The 13,930-nt window shown below is 42.2% G+C and overlaps 1 protein-coding gene across 1 annotated transcript in view; it reads right to left on the bottom strand.

Annotated features, from left to right (window-relative positions):
* The window catches only part of LOC138301046 (caspase-6-like), a 108,249-nt gene that overhangs the window by 89,686 nt on the left and 4,633 nt on the right, over positions 1-13,930 (bottom strand). Inside the window, exons 2-4 of the mRNA XM_069241087.1 lie at positions 10,520-10,561; positions 7,355-7,391; positions 6,484-6,633 (exon numbers count right to left, since the gene is read on the bottom strand). Of these exons, the coding sequence (XP_069097188.1) occupies positions 6,484-6,633; positions 7,355-7,391; positions 10,520-10,561 (229 nt within the window). The remainder of the gene's footprint in view (positions 1-6,483; positions 6,634-7,354; positions 7,392-10,519; positions 10,562-13,930) is intronic.

Genomic DNA, 13,930 nt, shown 5'->3' with positions numbered 1-13,930 from the left:
CTATACACATACAATTACAATTACGATTTGTGATGTTAAAACTGGCTTCCAATGAGAAAGAAAAAGACAGACCTTGAAAGGGAAGTAACAAACCTCTGTGTCTCGCGAATGCAATGGAACAGAACTTGGGAGTTATCATCCTGTGGTGCGGCCTTCCTAGGTCCTCATAACCAGGCTGGGCTTGAGAGGTTACTTGGCACGTAGGTAGAAAACATACAACACACACCGCAAGCTCAGGCTAATATCAAGTGTTACACCAGCCGCGTCATTAACACACATTGTATACCACTGTAAATCGCGACGGGTGCCACTGGGCCCGTCGCACCCCTGCAACTCCGCCGGCTCCATTCGGAGCCGGCTTCATTGTTGCAGGAGCTTTCCCGCTGGGCCGGCGGGCGCTCTTTTGGAGGTGCCCGCCGGCCCAGCGGGAAAGTTGGAATGGCCGCCACGGTCTTTTGACCACGGTGCGGTCATTCGGCGGTAACCGAATGGCGGGCGGGGACCGCCGCCCGCCGCGGTCAGAATGACCGCCATTGTCTTTTGAAGCACGTGGACTACAATGTTGTTTATCCATTGAGGAGTTCCTCCATATATAGCATATGTTTCTGCTTCTTCTTACATTTTTTGCAGGGCGACTTTTTTCTATAAAATGACCAGACGTGCAGTGGACAACGACGTAAGTGACCAAAAATTGTTGACTTACCTGTACCCTACAGGGGTTCATAACATACTTAGAGGAGAAATTATATCTACACTTTGGTCCTGAGGAAGAGTCACTGGATCCTTTTTAGGACCAACAAGACGCGAAACATGTTGACCGGTGAGTAGAGGGGTTAGGACAATGTTCCTTTTCCTCCCCCTAACCACATTTGAGTAGGAGTGCTTGGGAACATTACTCCTTTAGTCACTCCGTCGGCTTTTAATCATAGCCTAAACCCGTTTCAGACACATTAAATCATGATGGTTTGGGTTTAGAGCTATTTTTATCCTGTATTTCTTTCTCTCCTCACTATTATTATTGTTTGCACTCAGCTCCGGCATCATTTGAATTAAAGATCTCCAGTTAAGAGCCCCCCTTCATCTGGAGGGGAGCCCATCAGACATTGCAGCGCCGGTCTGACGAGGAGCTTGCCCAATGATGATGCTTTACATCCGAATGGATGTGTGAGGGCTTTCTCTGCTCCTGATAGTAGATCCCCCTGTGTCTTTTATGTAGGTTTGTCTCTATAGGAACGGTGTACTTCACGATTTATTTAGGTTATGTTGGGAGACTGTACACAGTCCCTCCTCTTTTTGATTTGATTCATTTACATGATCAAGTTAGAGATATTAATTGGCCAAAAGAACAAAACGAATACATATTAAAAATGTCCTTTATATTAACGTGGTGGAAGGAAAACCACGGGGCTCAGAGCACTGTGCTTAATGTATATTATACATAGATCAACTGCTCACTACCAGTTTAATCAACATGCACCGGAATTTCTTCTACCATTTGATTTAATCAGGTACAGGAAAGTGATCGAGATGAGAAGCAGAGATGTCATGCAGTGGCCAAGATGCAAAGTTTAACATAGGGGTGGTTTGAATCAATGGTCTTTTTTTACTGTAAGATGTAATCCTGGACAAGTCAGCTATTTTCCTTTATCCCAGATGTCTTACCTTAGAGCCACAAGGCAGGTTAATGTTTTGCATTATACTTTACTTAAGTTAGAAATTGAGTTTCTGGTTGTGAGAGTAGGTACCCTGTACAAGTGGGATCCACAGTCCTAGCCAGGGTAAGTCATATACATGCACAGAGATACTTGTGCTCACTCTCTAGTAGCATTGCACGGAACAGTCAGGCTTATCTAAAGAGACAATGTGTACAGTATTTGTGCAACACACTCACACACACACACACACACACACACACACACACACACACTGTAACACAATGAAAATACCGGAAAAAGACCCCATACCAGGTTAGAAAAATAGACAATATTTTTTATAAATAATTAAAGACCAGAACGACAAACATCTAATTAGTAGAGGTCAAGTTATGAATTTTTAAAGAATAAAAAGAGTTCTACTGCTGAGAAGCAATAAGCACCAATGGGGATTATCTGGTCGCGCTGGACCAGGGCAAAGTCAACAGTTCAGGCTGACCACGATGGATAACAGGTTGGGGACAAGAGCCACGCAGGCCCAGTGAAAAGACTACATTGATCCTCGTCGCAACAGCAAGATGCGGGGCACGGGTGAGTGATGAGTCAATGCCAGGGCTGAGGTCCAGGTAAATAGTGCATTTTCTTCATACAGTGGGGACAATACATAGGCGCTAAGCCGAGAGGTGCTGGTTCCAAAGGCAATGCGCCAGGTTTCTCCGTGCAGTCGAGGGGATGTGTCGATCTCTCTGAGCAGCTGCAGTGACGATTTGCAGCTCCAAGTGTTGGGCTCTTGATGGTTAGGTGTTGGTTCCAAGAGCGATACACTGGTCCTACTCCTGCAACAGGGTCGATGCATCAGTTCTGCTCCAAGCAGGCTGGAGATGCACTGATTTTTCTAGTGCAAGTATCTGGGCCCCCTTCCAGTGAACCAGGCACAAGATACTTTGATATTCTTGAGTTTCACGCAACAAGAGGCAAGTCAACAAGCTCTTGGAAATCACTTGGGGTGCAAGGCAGAGTCCAACTCTTCCTCAGTGGGATCAGAGAGCAGCAGGCATCAGGACAGCACAACATAAAAGTAATCCTTCCAGATCAGCAGTCCAGCAGAGTACCAGTCCTTGATGCAGGACAGCAGTTCTTCTGACAGAGTCCAGTTTTAGGTCCATAAGTATCTGATCTGGTGGGGTCAGAGACCCAGTACTCATACCCAGTTGTGCCTTTGAAGTGGGGGCTTCAAAGAAGGGACTTTGAGGTGCATTGAGGCCCTTTCTTCCCAGCCCTGGCTCCAGACTATCAGTAGGGGGTAATCAGCCATTTATGAGGAGACATGCACTGGCTATTCAGGTGTAAGTGTCAGCCCCCCTCCTCCCTTCCTGCCCTGGAAGGGCCAGAATGCAGATGAGTGCTCAGACACACCTAACTATCCTGTGTTTGTTGCTGTCTAAAGGGAATTCACAAAGTGAAGCTGTCACCCACTCCAGACATATATTGGAGACAGGCTGTAGGCACACAGAGCTGTAAGAACAGAGAACTGCCCACTTTCTAAAAGTGGCACTTTTAAAATAGTAATGTTACATCTGACTTTACCAGTAAAGAGGATTTATTATTACCATTCCAATTGTATGAAATATGATACAGCCACTCATTCTCAAGCAATAATTGTAGCTTAAAGGTGTAATAAGGAATTATCAGTGTTAACTTATGAGAGAAATAGGCCTCAGAGTAGTGAAAAATGGATTAAGGCGTTTTTCCCTACTAGGACATGCAAAACTTAAACATACATGCCCTACCTTTTACTTACACAGCACCCTGCCCTATGGCCTACCTAAGGCCTACCTTAGGTGTGACTTATGTGTAATGAAAGGGGAGTATAAGGCTTGGCAAAGGGTTTTAAATGCCAACTTGAAGTGGCAGTAAAACTGCACCCACGGGCTCTGCAGTGGAAGGCCTGAGACATGTTTAAAGTCCTACTTGTGTGGGTGGCACAAACAGTGTTGCAGGCCCACTAGTAGCATTTAATTTACAGATCCTAGGTATATGGTATACCACTTTACAAGGGACTTACAAGCAAATTAAATGTGCCAATTGTATATACACCAATGTTACTATGTTTAGGGGAGAAGCACGTGCACTTTAGCCAACTTTAGCCACTGGTCAGGAGTGGTAAAGTGCTCAGAGTCCTAAGGCCAATAAAAAGAATCAGCAAAAACATGGGGAAAGTAGGCAAAACCTGTGGAGGTAGACCATCCTAAGGCTGGCAGGTCTAACAAGAAAGCATTCATCTAAAAAGAGCATATGAAAGAAATGATTCCTGTTTTTATAACAGTCTTTGGAGTTTTGTTGTCAGTTATTTTCAGTTTTAACAGAGTAAGAAGTCTGAGAAAATGGCATTAGGGGCTTGCATACTACATATTTAAACTTTATGCCATCACATATTTGGGTGAATATTTCATTTGTGTGTGATTTTCCTTTTGTATGATAAGATAAAGGCGGAAGCATCCCTTCATTATAGTTCCTAATACTCTTAGAGAGTTTTATTGAATTCTTCTGTGCTTAAAGGTTTAGTGTAAAAATAGATTTTTAAAATAATTCCTAAGGTTGTGATGGGGTAATGGTGCACACATTTGTTTGCAATAAGAAGTGGAGAATAATACAGCTTTTTTAACTTGAATGTTTCTTGTATTGTATTTAACCTCAAATCAATAAAAAGATTGGGAAAAAACAGAATAATACTGCTGCCTTATTGACACTTTGGAGCAGTCTGGTGATCTTGGCCACCCGGCTGCTAATTTACAAAATATGCGTACGTGCAAGAAACAAACTAGACTCAAACGAATTATGCTATGTAACATGTCCCATACTCCTCTCTGTTCAGCAGGCTGCTGCTCTGGCACTTTGGCACTTTGTAACCTCTGCCCAGGGACTGGTCAGCTACCCCTCTCCTGTTGTCATTCCCCATCAATTATGATGGCCAATCTTAGTAAATTCAGCCTCAAACCCCTGAAAGGTGCAATTGCTTTTGTGCTGGAGGTGGCATTTCTCTCTCTCACCTGACTAGCACCCCATCCCCAGTATTTAGTTGCCTTGTTGAAGGCTGTCTCCACAGAAGTTACCTCTTCCTCAACTTGTCTGCATGTTTTACATGCCTAGATCTCCAGTGCAGGGCATTGAGGGCACGCGGAGGGGACTGTCGCACTCTGGTGAGAATCCCACCTCTTTTGCCTCTCAAGGAGATAATTGCAAAACATTCTTCGACTCTGGTATGAGCAAGTTCCATCCTAGTAATGTAACATTTGGGTAAACCAGTGTTAAGGAGACCTTTCTCCCACACTGTATTTACAAAGTGTGCCACATTGTGTCTGTGCCAGGCATAATGTATGCAAGGGAGTGTTGCACCACAGAGAGGTCTGAAAAAATGGCGCAGTTAATTTTCCAATATTTCACTGCGCCATTTTTTCTGTCATTTTTTATGCCTGCTGAGAGCAGGCATTAAAATGACGCACCCATTTTAATCAATGGGCCTCCCTGTGCTTTGCTGCACTAGCGTGAAAATATTTTATGCTAGTGCAGCAAAGCACCACAGTAGTGTAAAAAAGGTTGACGCTCTTGACCTAATGACCGCCATGGTGCACCATATTGTAAATACAGCGCAACCATGGTGTTGTTAGGTGGGGCAGAGTCGACGGAAGAGCAGTGGCGCATTGAGATCGATGCACCACTTTCTTGAAAATATGCCCCTAAGTCTGAGATAGAGTATTTATGAAACTGAGGCCCATATTTATACTTTTTTGTGCCGCATTTGCATCACTTTTTGACGCAAAAGTGGCGCAAACTTACAAAATACAATTATATTTTGTAAGTTTGCACCGTGTGTGTGTCAAAAAATGATGCAAATGCAGAGCAAAAAAAGTATTAAAATGGGCCTGAATCCCACCTTACCATTATTGATATTGGGGGCGGTGTACGAGTTTTCATCACTTCAGAGAAAAAAGAAAAAAAAACAAGCTCACCAGACTGACGACCAAGATGGATGGAGAAACTCCTTTCTAATGGGATAAAGTCCCTTGTCTAGACTTTTCCTCAATCGTCTCGGGCCATATGTAACACAAGGGTAGAACCTACTTTTGGGGTTGCTTTGATGGCATAGTACTACTGGGTTAAACCACTTGGAGAATCACTGGTGTGTGACTCACAAAACGAACAAATATATTCGAATTTCAATAAGGCAACCCTTGCACATTCTCCACTTTCAGACATGTTATCTGTACTGTCCACAACCAATACATCCCTTCTCCAACAGGGTTGGCCCCACTCTATGCCCACACCCATCCCTTACAGACGTCACCAGTCAGGTGACCTTGTCAATAAACAAGGAGCTGGGCGCACCTGCCCCCACTCCAATTCTGCAACTAAACATGTGTACTTCAGCACAGTGTGCTCTGCACCATGCAGGACACTTAACCCTTCAGCGATTCATTCTGAATCTTGAGTAGGGAGTCCTTTGTCCTATAGCGACCTGTAGATGTTCGATTAAGAAACGAAATGCCATATAGACAGCGACCGATTGTTTCTTTGGTTCTCCTTTTTCAGCTGGTGAGGTAGCTCAGTGGGTTAGTGGGCATGCTAAAAAAAGGGCTAACAAGTTACATATATATATTCTAGCAGGGCCCTTTTTATCCTCTCATCTTACAGAGGGCCATAAAATTAGTCTTGCTGAGTTCAGTTGTATGAACAACTTTTATTTTCACCCCTGTAAAGTCAGATTAAGATGATGACAAGTGCTGTTTACAAACAGGTTTCATTGTGTTCTTTGTTTATTTCTCAGCCTTACCTTTCCAGGAGGTTGTCCCTGTCAGCATTGGTGCCTCGCCTCTCAGGCAACTGTAGGCCCCAATCGAACCACTCGTGGTTGAAGATCAGTGCCACCCCTCTTCTCTTATTGTTCATTTTGTACTCTTCTGCAGGATTAAAGCGGTCACATCTTGGGAGGAAAATAATTGAAAGATGTAAAAAAATTACATTCATTCTATTACAATTTGCATAAACATAAGGGCCTGACTTATAACGAGTCAGTGTCCCACTTCTATGGTTTTAATCTTAAAACAATACACAAAAATACAGATATAGGTATTAAGTCATCAAACAGATGCACCAATTACGAAATATTGTATTTTATTTACAAAGAAAAAATGTGCAAACATTAGCATTTCAATGGGAAATTTGGAGGTTTTGAAAGTTTAGTTTATTTCCAAAAGACAAAGAGATATGCTAACTTCTTGTGTATCACTTTTTTGTTCGGAATGCATTTTGTGTTTTTGTCGGGGCACAGAAGGAAGGGCTTCAATTGAGGCACCAACGGTTCCTACCAGATTCTGTTTTCTGTAGTTGCACCGCTCGCACGAACTGAGATAAGGATATCTGCTTAGTTTTTTCCCAATCTCTTAACATAAAGAGTGTTTCAAAGGTTAAAATTCAGCTTTTTACATAGACATCCTTTATTAATTTGCTAACGTTATTTTGTTTTCAGGTGCGGTCCCTGAGTGGACACCAAGTTAAGAACTGCTGATGCAGAACTTAAATCCGCAATGAGACCCTTATAATTCTTTTAATAAGTCTAACTTTGTAGCTACATAATTAACAATAATCCAAACTACTTGGACAAAATATTGCCAGCATTCGAGTTTACCAAATACGCCTCTTACCTAGCATCAACTTGCCCTGTTCCAGTAAAGCAGCCACCTGAAACCATGAAAAATAAAGAAGTTTATAGCGCTGTAGTCTGATGGTCCAAAACTTTCATGACAAAATTCAGCACCATGCGGTGACATACATCAAACCGAGGACTGACATCCAATAGCATTTATTCTATTGTACAAGAGTGTCTTTACTGCAGCGAGTAGACTCAGGGTCCACAAAATCACTATTGGTGAATCACAGCTTTATTTATGATGCACTCATAACAGGCACCCACCGGTCTATTTACTCTGAATTCCTTATGCAGAGGGCTCCTGGACTCTCCATCAGAGCGCTCTGGCGAGAAGGTGAAGAAGCAGCAAGAGGGACATGGCAGCATTAACGAGAACAAGGCTCAGGTGCGTTTTGGGAATCGGTCTTTGGTTGAGAAATCAGGACACGAGTACTGTGTAATATTATTACTGCACATTGTGGAGATCATCATCCAATAACAAATTCAGGAGCTTATTTATAAGCGCCTCTGTGCCTTCGGAATGTCACTTTTATGACGGTCCAGCGGTGCACACTGCAAATCCATATCTACAAGGCCACGTACAGCCACGGTGCATGGCTTTACATGTCCTTGTAGATATGGAGTGAGAGAATGCAGTGCAAGTTGCTGCTTTGCCTCACACATTGATGGGGGGGGCGTGACATAGGGTTTACAGTGGGTGTTCCCAGGTAACACCCATGGCATTTGACACATTCTGAGATTTCGTAAACCTAGAGATGTGTCAAAAGCCAACGCCTCCCCAGGGGAGACGTAATGCGGAGAAATAACTTTATTTCTCCTAATTTTCCTCTTTAAATGTGTGAGCCATTCTGATTGATTGTTTTTGTGCAGGAAGGTGCCCCTTCCTGCACAAAAACAATCTTCCCTACAATGCAGACAACCTTGCACCACGGTGCAAGTGTGCCTGCATTGGTGCATGGTAGCCCACTGTGAGACAGTGCAGGGGGAAAGGACAGGAATGTGCGTATCTCATAGATATGTATATTCATGCCCTTTCCTTTCGACACAAAAATAACTCATAAATGAGGACCTCTGTTTCTATGTGATGGATGGGACAATGGAGAGGGTACAACATTGATCTTGAGAATTCAACAAAATTGGTCAAAGGAGGTGCAGGGGTGGCATAAGAGTACATTTCCACAGCACAAAGACAAGAGGTCCATGAAGTTGCCTATGTGAACAGCCCAAGAAAAGGATCAGCAAAATGTAGATATACTACAAGAACTTAGATCTGACAGTGAGGTGATCATTGAAGGTGTTTGTAAGAGTCGCCTCTGTGAAGAGTCCAAAGACTGACTGAAACAGGATATTGTGAGAGGTGACACTAAGGCACATATTTATACTTTTTTAGCGGCACATTTGCGTCGTTTTTTGACACCAAAACGGCGCAAACTTACAAAATACAATTGTATTTTGTACGTTTGCGCTGCTTTTGCGTCAAAAAATGATGCAAATGCAGCGCTAAAAAAGTATAAATATGGGCCTAAAAACCTTTTCAGTGCAGTCACAGACCAGACATTTCAGAATTTTCAATAAACTGGGGGATAAGGCCTAGGGAGCACCAATCCCAAATTATTGTTCTCTGAAGACAATGAGCTGCTTAACGACAGATACACACAGCCATCCTCAAACAGTTTCCATAATCTCTTCTTAGCACCTCTCACTTTTATTTCATTTCTTTTGGAGCTCTATTCAAACCAATGTAGGAAGCCAGAACACTTCACATTACACACATATACAGAGACAATGAACCATAAAACTGTGTAAATAAATGTATAGGAAAAGGAAATGTTACACGAATACTATATGGGGAGTCGCCTGTCATCTATACTGGTAGAAATTGTTTTTTAAGATTACTGTTCTGGAAGAGCTTAAAGTCAGGAGTTAAAATTTAGCAAAGTGGTTTGGGTTTGGCGTTACTATTAAGAATGTATTTCTCCCAAAACTAGCCTTGTTTTAGCAATCTTGGGATTACGAAAGACACAGGAAAAAATATAAGATTATTCTAAACGTATGCCTTGCAGTATGTATGATGAGGATGGCCCAGAGATCATTGTGCAATAATAGGATTCTAACTTATGAACAGAAAGCAATAAAAAGATCTCTGTGACAAAAACAATAGGAAACTTGAGTTATCTATCTAAAATACAATTCTGTACTCAGCATGTTACACATGCTTAGCAGCAGGCCCATTAACCCTTTTTGCTACTTTATGATGCCTCAAAACCGCAACTGGACAAATCCTAGCTCCCTCCACCATGCAGATTAACCACCAGAGTAATCTTGACCATTTTGTATGCTAGGCACACAAGGAACACTGCAACAGGTGCTTTTAAGCTCTCAAAATATTTCAAAATATAGGGGCAGATTTATGGAAAGTGGCGCTGCACCGAGTGCAGCACCACTTTCCCTGCACCTCTTAGTACCCCCCCTACTACCACCATGTGCGCGCCGTATTTAAAATACAGTGCACCATGGCTCAGGGTAGGGGCAATAGTGTAATTTTTTATGACGCTAGTGATGTACGCTGCAGGAGTGGCACCAAAATATTGGTGCCACTACTGCAGAGTACATAGGGCCCCATTCTAAGGAATGAAAGCCCCTGTTTAACGCCTGCTCTTGAGCACGCGTTAAAAGTACCATAAAAGATCGCGTAACAAAATCTCATAGATTTCCTTAGGCCATTTTTCTGGCTCCCATAACAGGGGAACGCCCCCTTTGCACGCATTATGCCTGGCGCAGGCATAATGTACCGCAAAGGGTTACAGGGTGGCGCAATGCGTGCATTGCGCCACCCTGTAAATAAGGCGCGTGGATTTCGGCCTCGTTGGGCCACATTAACGTAAAAAACAATGATGTTAATGTGGCGCAAGGCGGCGCAAGGACACTATAAATATGCCCCATAGTTCCCAAGCTTGGTGCCCAGTCCAGTGGCACTGTTTGCGCCACCTTGAAGTCAGCACTCCGACCAATGTTTGCAGGACAATCATGCTTTCACCTCATTTGGTAATTTTTTGGGTCAAATTAGTTCATTATTTAAGAACAATACATATATTCAGGCTTTAGGGATCATCATCCCCATAGTTATGTAGCCTAATCTAGCAAACATTGAATACTGCACCTTCTAACACTGGAATTCGTTGACTATCGGTTTGCACTGATCCTGAAATGTAAAGAAAACACAAAATTAATGCCTTTCCTCGGTGCCCTTAGAGAGTAATTCTTATACATAAAATCCATTTCCTTCTAGGCTAAACATTAGTTATTTGGTAGATTGCTATTAGAAGCATAGGAAAGATAATTCCCCTTTTAGACCTTTCTTCGTCCCTTTTACAGATATAAAATAGGACCACCTATGGCTTAACATTAAAAAGAGTGCCAAATAACTGTTAACCGCACAAATGTATTAAGTGAAATCTTCAATCTCTTAGCCCATTACCCAGCGGTAGGTATGGAATTTTTTTTAATGTGTAAATCTAACTGCATTAGGTCATTCATCATATATGTTGTCTAAATGAATGAAAATAGATTTGCAAAGTGCAAACAACAACCCCAAGAGGTATCCTGAAGCTAGAAAGAGACAACAGGATACAGGAAATTAAATTGGAAAAGTGAACAGCCAATCCTCGAGTCCCTTGTCAAAAGAGAAGATTCTACTTCCACCTAAGATTAGGACAAAGGACTAGAATAGTGTAGATTGATATAAATCCTGACTTCACAATTATGACCTATATGTGAACATATTATGAAATTAACTGAATCAACTAATAGTGTGTTAACTGTAAAGTTGTGCATTTGGATCATATAATAGAGTGCATTCACTATAATGTAGTATATTTGAAACGTTAACATGCACAAATTAATATAATATGAATGAAATGTGCTATAAATGTATTTCTCTAATGTAGTTGAACCGGGCCTGAATCATATTTTTTCATAAACGTGAGAAGCTACTTTCCATTTTCTGCTAATGTGTTATTTCATTTTAGGTATGTCGTTCGGAGAAATGTTAGTTTGGAAACAGATATGGTAATGTTTTATTCATAGAGAGCCTGTGAATGCAACCTTGAAAATGTACATGGAGAGATCGAGAGAAGATATAAATGTCGCTATTCATACTCGTTGCAATAGTTGTACAGGAGACGATGGATGGCTACCTTCCCAGGATGAACTTCGGAAAGTAAGAGACTTTTTGAAAGTTCCACTGTGAGATGGTAGAAGATTACACCAGTATGGTCCTATCAGAGGAGACATTACCAAATCGAATTTGCAGTTTTAATTAGGACTTTCACTAATTAATGTTAAGACAGTTTCCCTTGGACTTTGAGGGGTTCAGACCTTTAGCTTCCCTTTCCCCATGCTTGCTAAGTGTGGCTTAGGCTAACATGTGGTTCACTGAGAAGCCTCTTGACTGAACCTCTGATATGCCCACACGTCACTTTTTTCTCAGTTTTTACCTTCATTTGTTTTTTTTCCTTTTGCCCCGAATTACATTTTTCTAAATTATTTTTGCCCTGTTTCAGCTTTTTGCTCTTTGCCTTCTTGTTCTTTAAATTGGGACTTATGCATTCCTTGGTTTCTTTTGGAGAGTCCTGACTGCCCACAGCTTTATTTAGTACAATGACAGTAGATAGTACAAATGTGTAATAGATTGCACCATTTGTTTTCTGAGCACCAGCTTCTTGTATTAATGTTTTGTACTGCTATATCTGAATTTCCCTTTCTGTCTCATGTTAGTTTGTTTTCAATACTTCAGGCGTTTCAGGCATCCAATTGATATCTGTATCTTTACAGTATGATTTTGAGATTTGTCTATAGTAACCTGAGTATTTAAAACTGTTTAACTTTATTTCCGACTTGGGTTTTCAATGTGTGGCCCAGATGGTTACACTGTGTAACTTTTGATGTTGAATGGTTTGTTCTCATCCTCTAGTTAAGCCCTTTGAAGGTACTTATAAATTTGTCAAGCTCGTTTAGAGCATAACTGGTAAATGCTCCATCAGGATATTCCATATCCTGTGGCCAGGGAAGAAAAGGCAGGTTTAGTGGCAGTGTGTGCCAGACTGAATGGCGATGGCCTGTAGTGCTATATCTAAATAAAACACTAGATTACAGAAACCATGGCCCATGTTGTAGTCAATGGAGGTTAACAAGGTCATTAGAAAGGTCATTAGTGCAGCGCCACTTTTCTTGCGCCCCTTAGCATCCCCTTAACACCAGCATGTGTGCACTATATTTAAAATAAGGCATACCATGGCGGTAGTCAGGGGTACTAGTGTCATTATTTTTTTACGTCAGTCCGGTCCTTTGCAGGATTAATGTAAAAAATGTTGATGCTAATCATGCAAAGCACCCAGAGGCCCATTGAGAATAATGGGAGCCTCCCTTTAAAGCCTGCTTTTAGCAGGCGTTAAAAATGCGGATAAAAATGACACAAAGAAATCTCTTCGATTTCTCTGTGCCATTTTTTCTGCCTCCGTATTGCTGGAATGCCCCCCTTGCATACCGTTATGCCTGGCACAGCCATAATGTGGCGCAAGGGGTTACAAATTGGTGCAATGTAAAGATGGTGCAGCGTTTTTGGGTACCTAATGCTACAGTTGCGTCAAAATGCTGCTAATGTGTCGTTAGAATGGTTCTAGGCACTTTTATATCTCAGCCATAGGGCAGCTGAAACTGAGTTAAGCAGAAAATAGAATTTTGATCAGCTTGAATGTAGAGATCATGCCCTTGGGAAGATCTAAGTAAAATGTGTTACTGTAGTTCAGGCAGCAGAACACATCTGTATTAAAGGTTTACAGCAGGTTTACCGGCAGTGCCTTTATTGTTTTTTATAATGTATTTAGTGGTTTTATATACTACACATGCACTTTGACTTACAGGAGTGTTTTGAAATTATAACACGAACAATAATATTAACATCACACAGTACATTACATACACCAGCAGTGGCGGCTCCTCTGCTATGGGAAGGAGCGTCGCCCCTGACAGCAGCAAGCACAGAAAATCCTTTAACAATGAAAGGATAATAAACAATGCTTATTATCCTTTTGTTGTTAAAGGGGCGGGGCATTGGGGATGATGAGTACTGATGGGAGTGCACTGTGCACTTTCCTCAGTGTGCATGTGTGTTTGGCCAGCCTTCTGGGGCCGGCCAAACACACATGGCACTGTGCTCTCTCCAGCCCGGCACTGTGTTGCTGGGTTGGAGAGAGCAGGCACAGGCTCCCAGTCTGGCTGGGAGCACCCTGGCTGGGCGCTCCCAGGTAATCCTGGCACTGCTCTGAGCAGCATCAGGATTGGTCACAGGGCAGGCTGGGAGCCTGTGCCTGTCTGCTGCTGAGGAGACAGAGGAGCAGCAGTGCGACATACAGGTAAGTCCCCTGTAACGCGACTGCACTACTTACCGTGAATTTTTTAAGAAAGAAAATAAAATCATGTTTTCTATATTTTTCAGAATTGCAACAATTTGTTAGAGCAAGATGGCACAAGAAGTTAACTTTTGCTACCAACATCTGCTCTGCAGGTCACT

This window comes from Pleurodeles waltl, chromosome 1_2 (assembly GCF_031143425.1).
Source record: "Pleurodeles waltl isolate 20211129_DDA chromosome 1_2, aPleWal1.hap1.20221129, whole genome shotgun sequence".
In the NCBI taxonomy this organism is placed as follows: Eukaryota; Metazoa; Chordata; class Amphibia; order Caudata; family Salamandridae; genus Pleurodeles; species Pleurodeles waltl.
The sequence above is the reverse complement of the archived record's forward strand: the minus strand, read 5'-3'. Positions and strand labels throughout refer to the sequence as shown.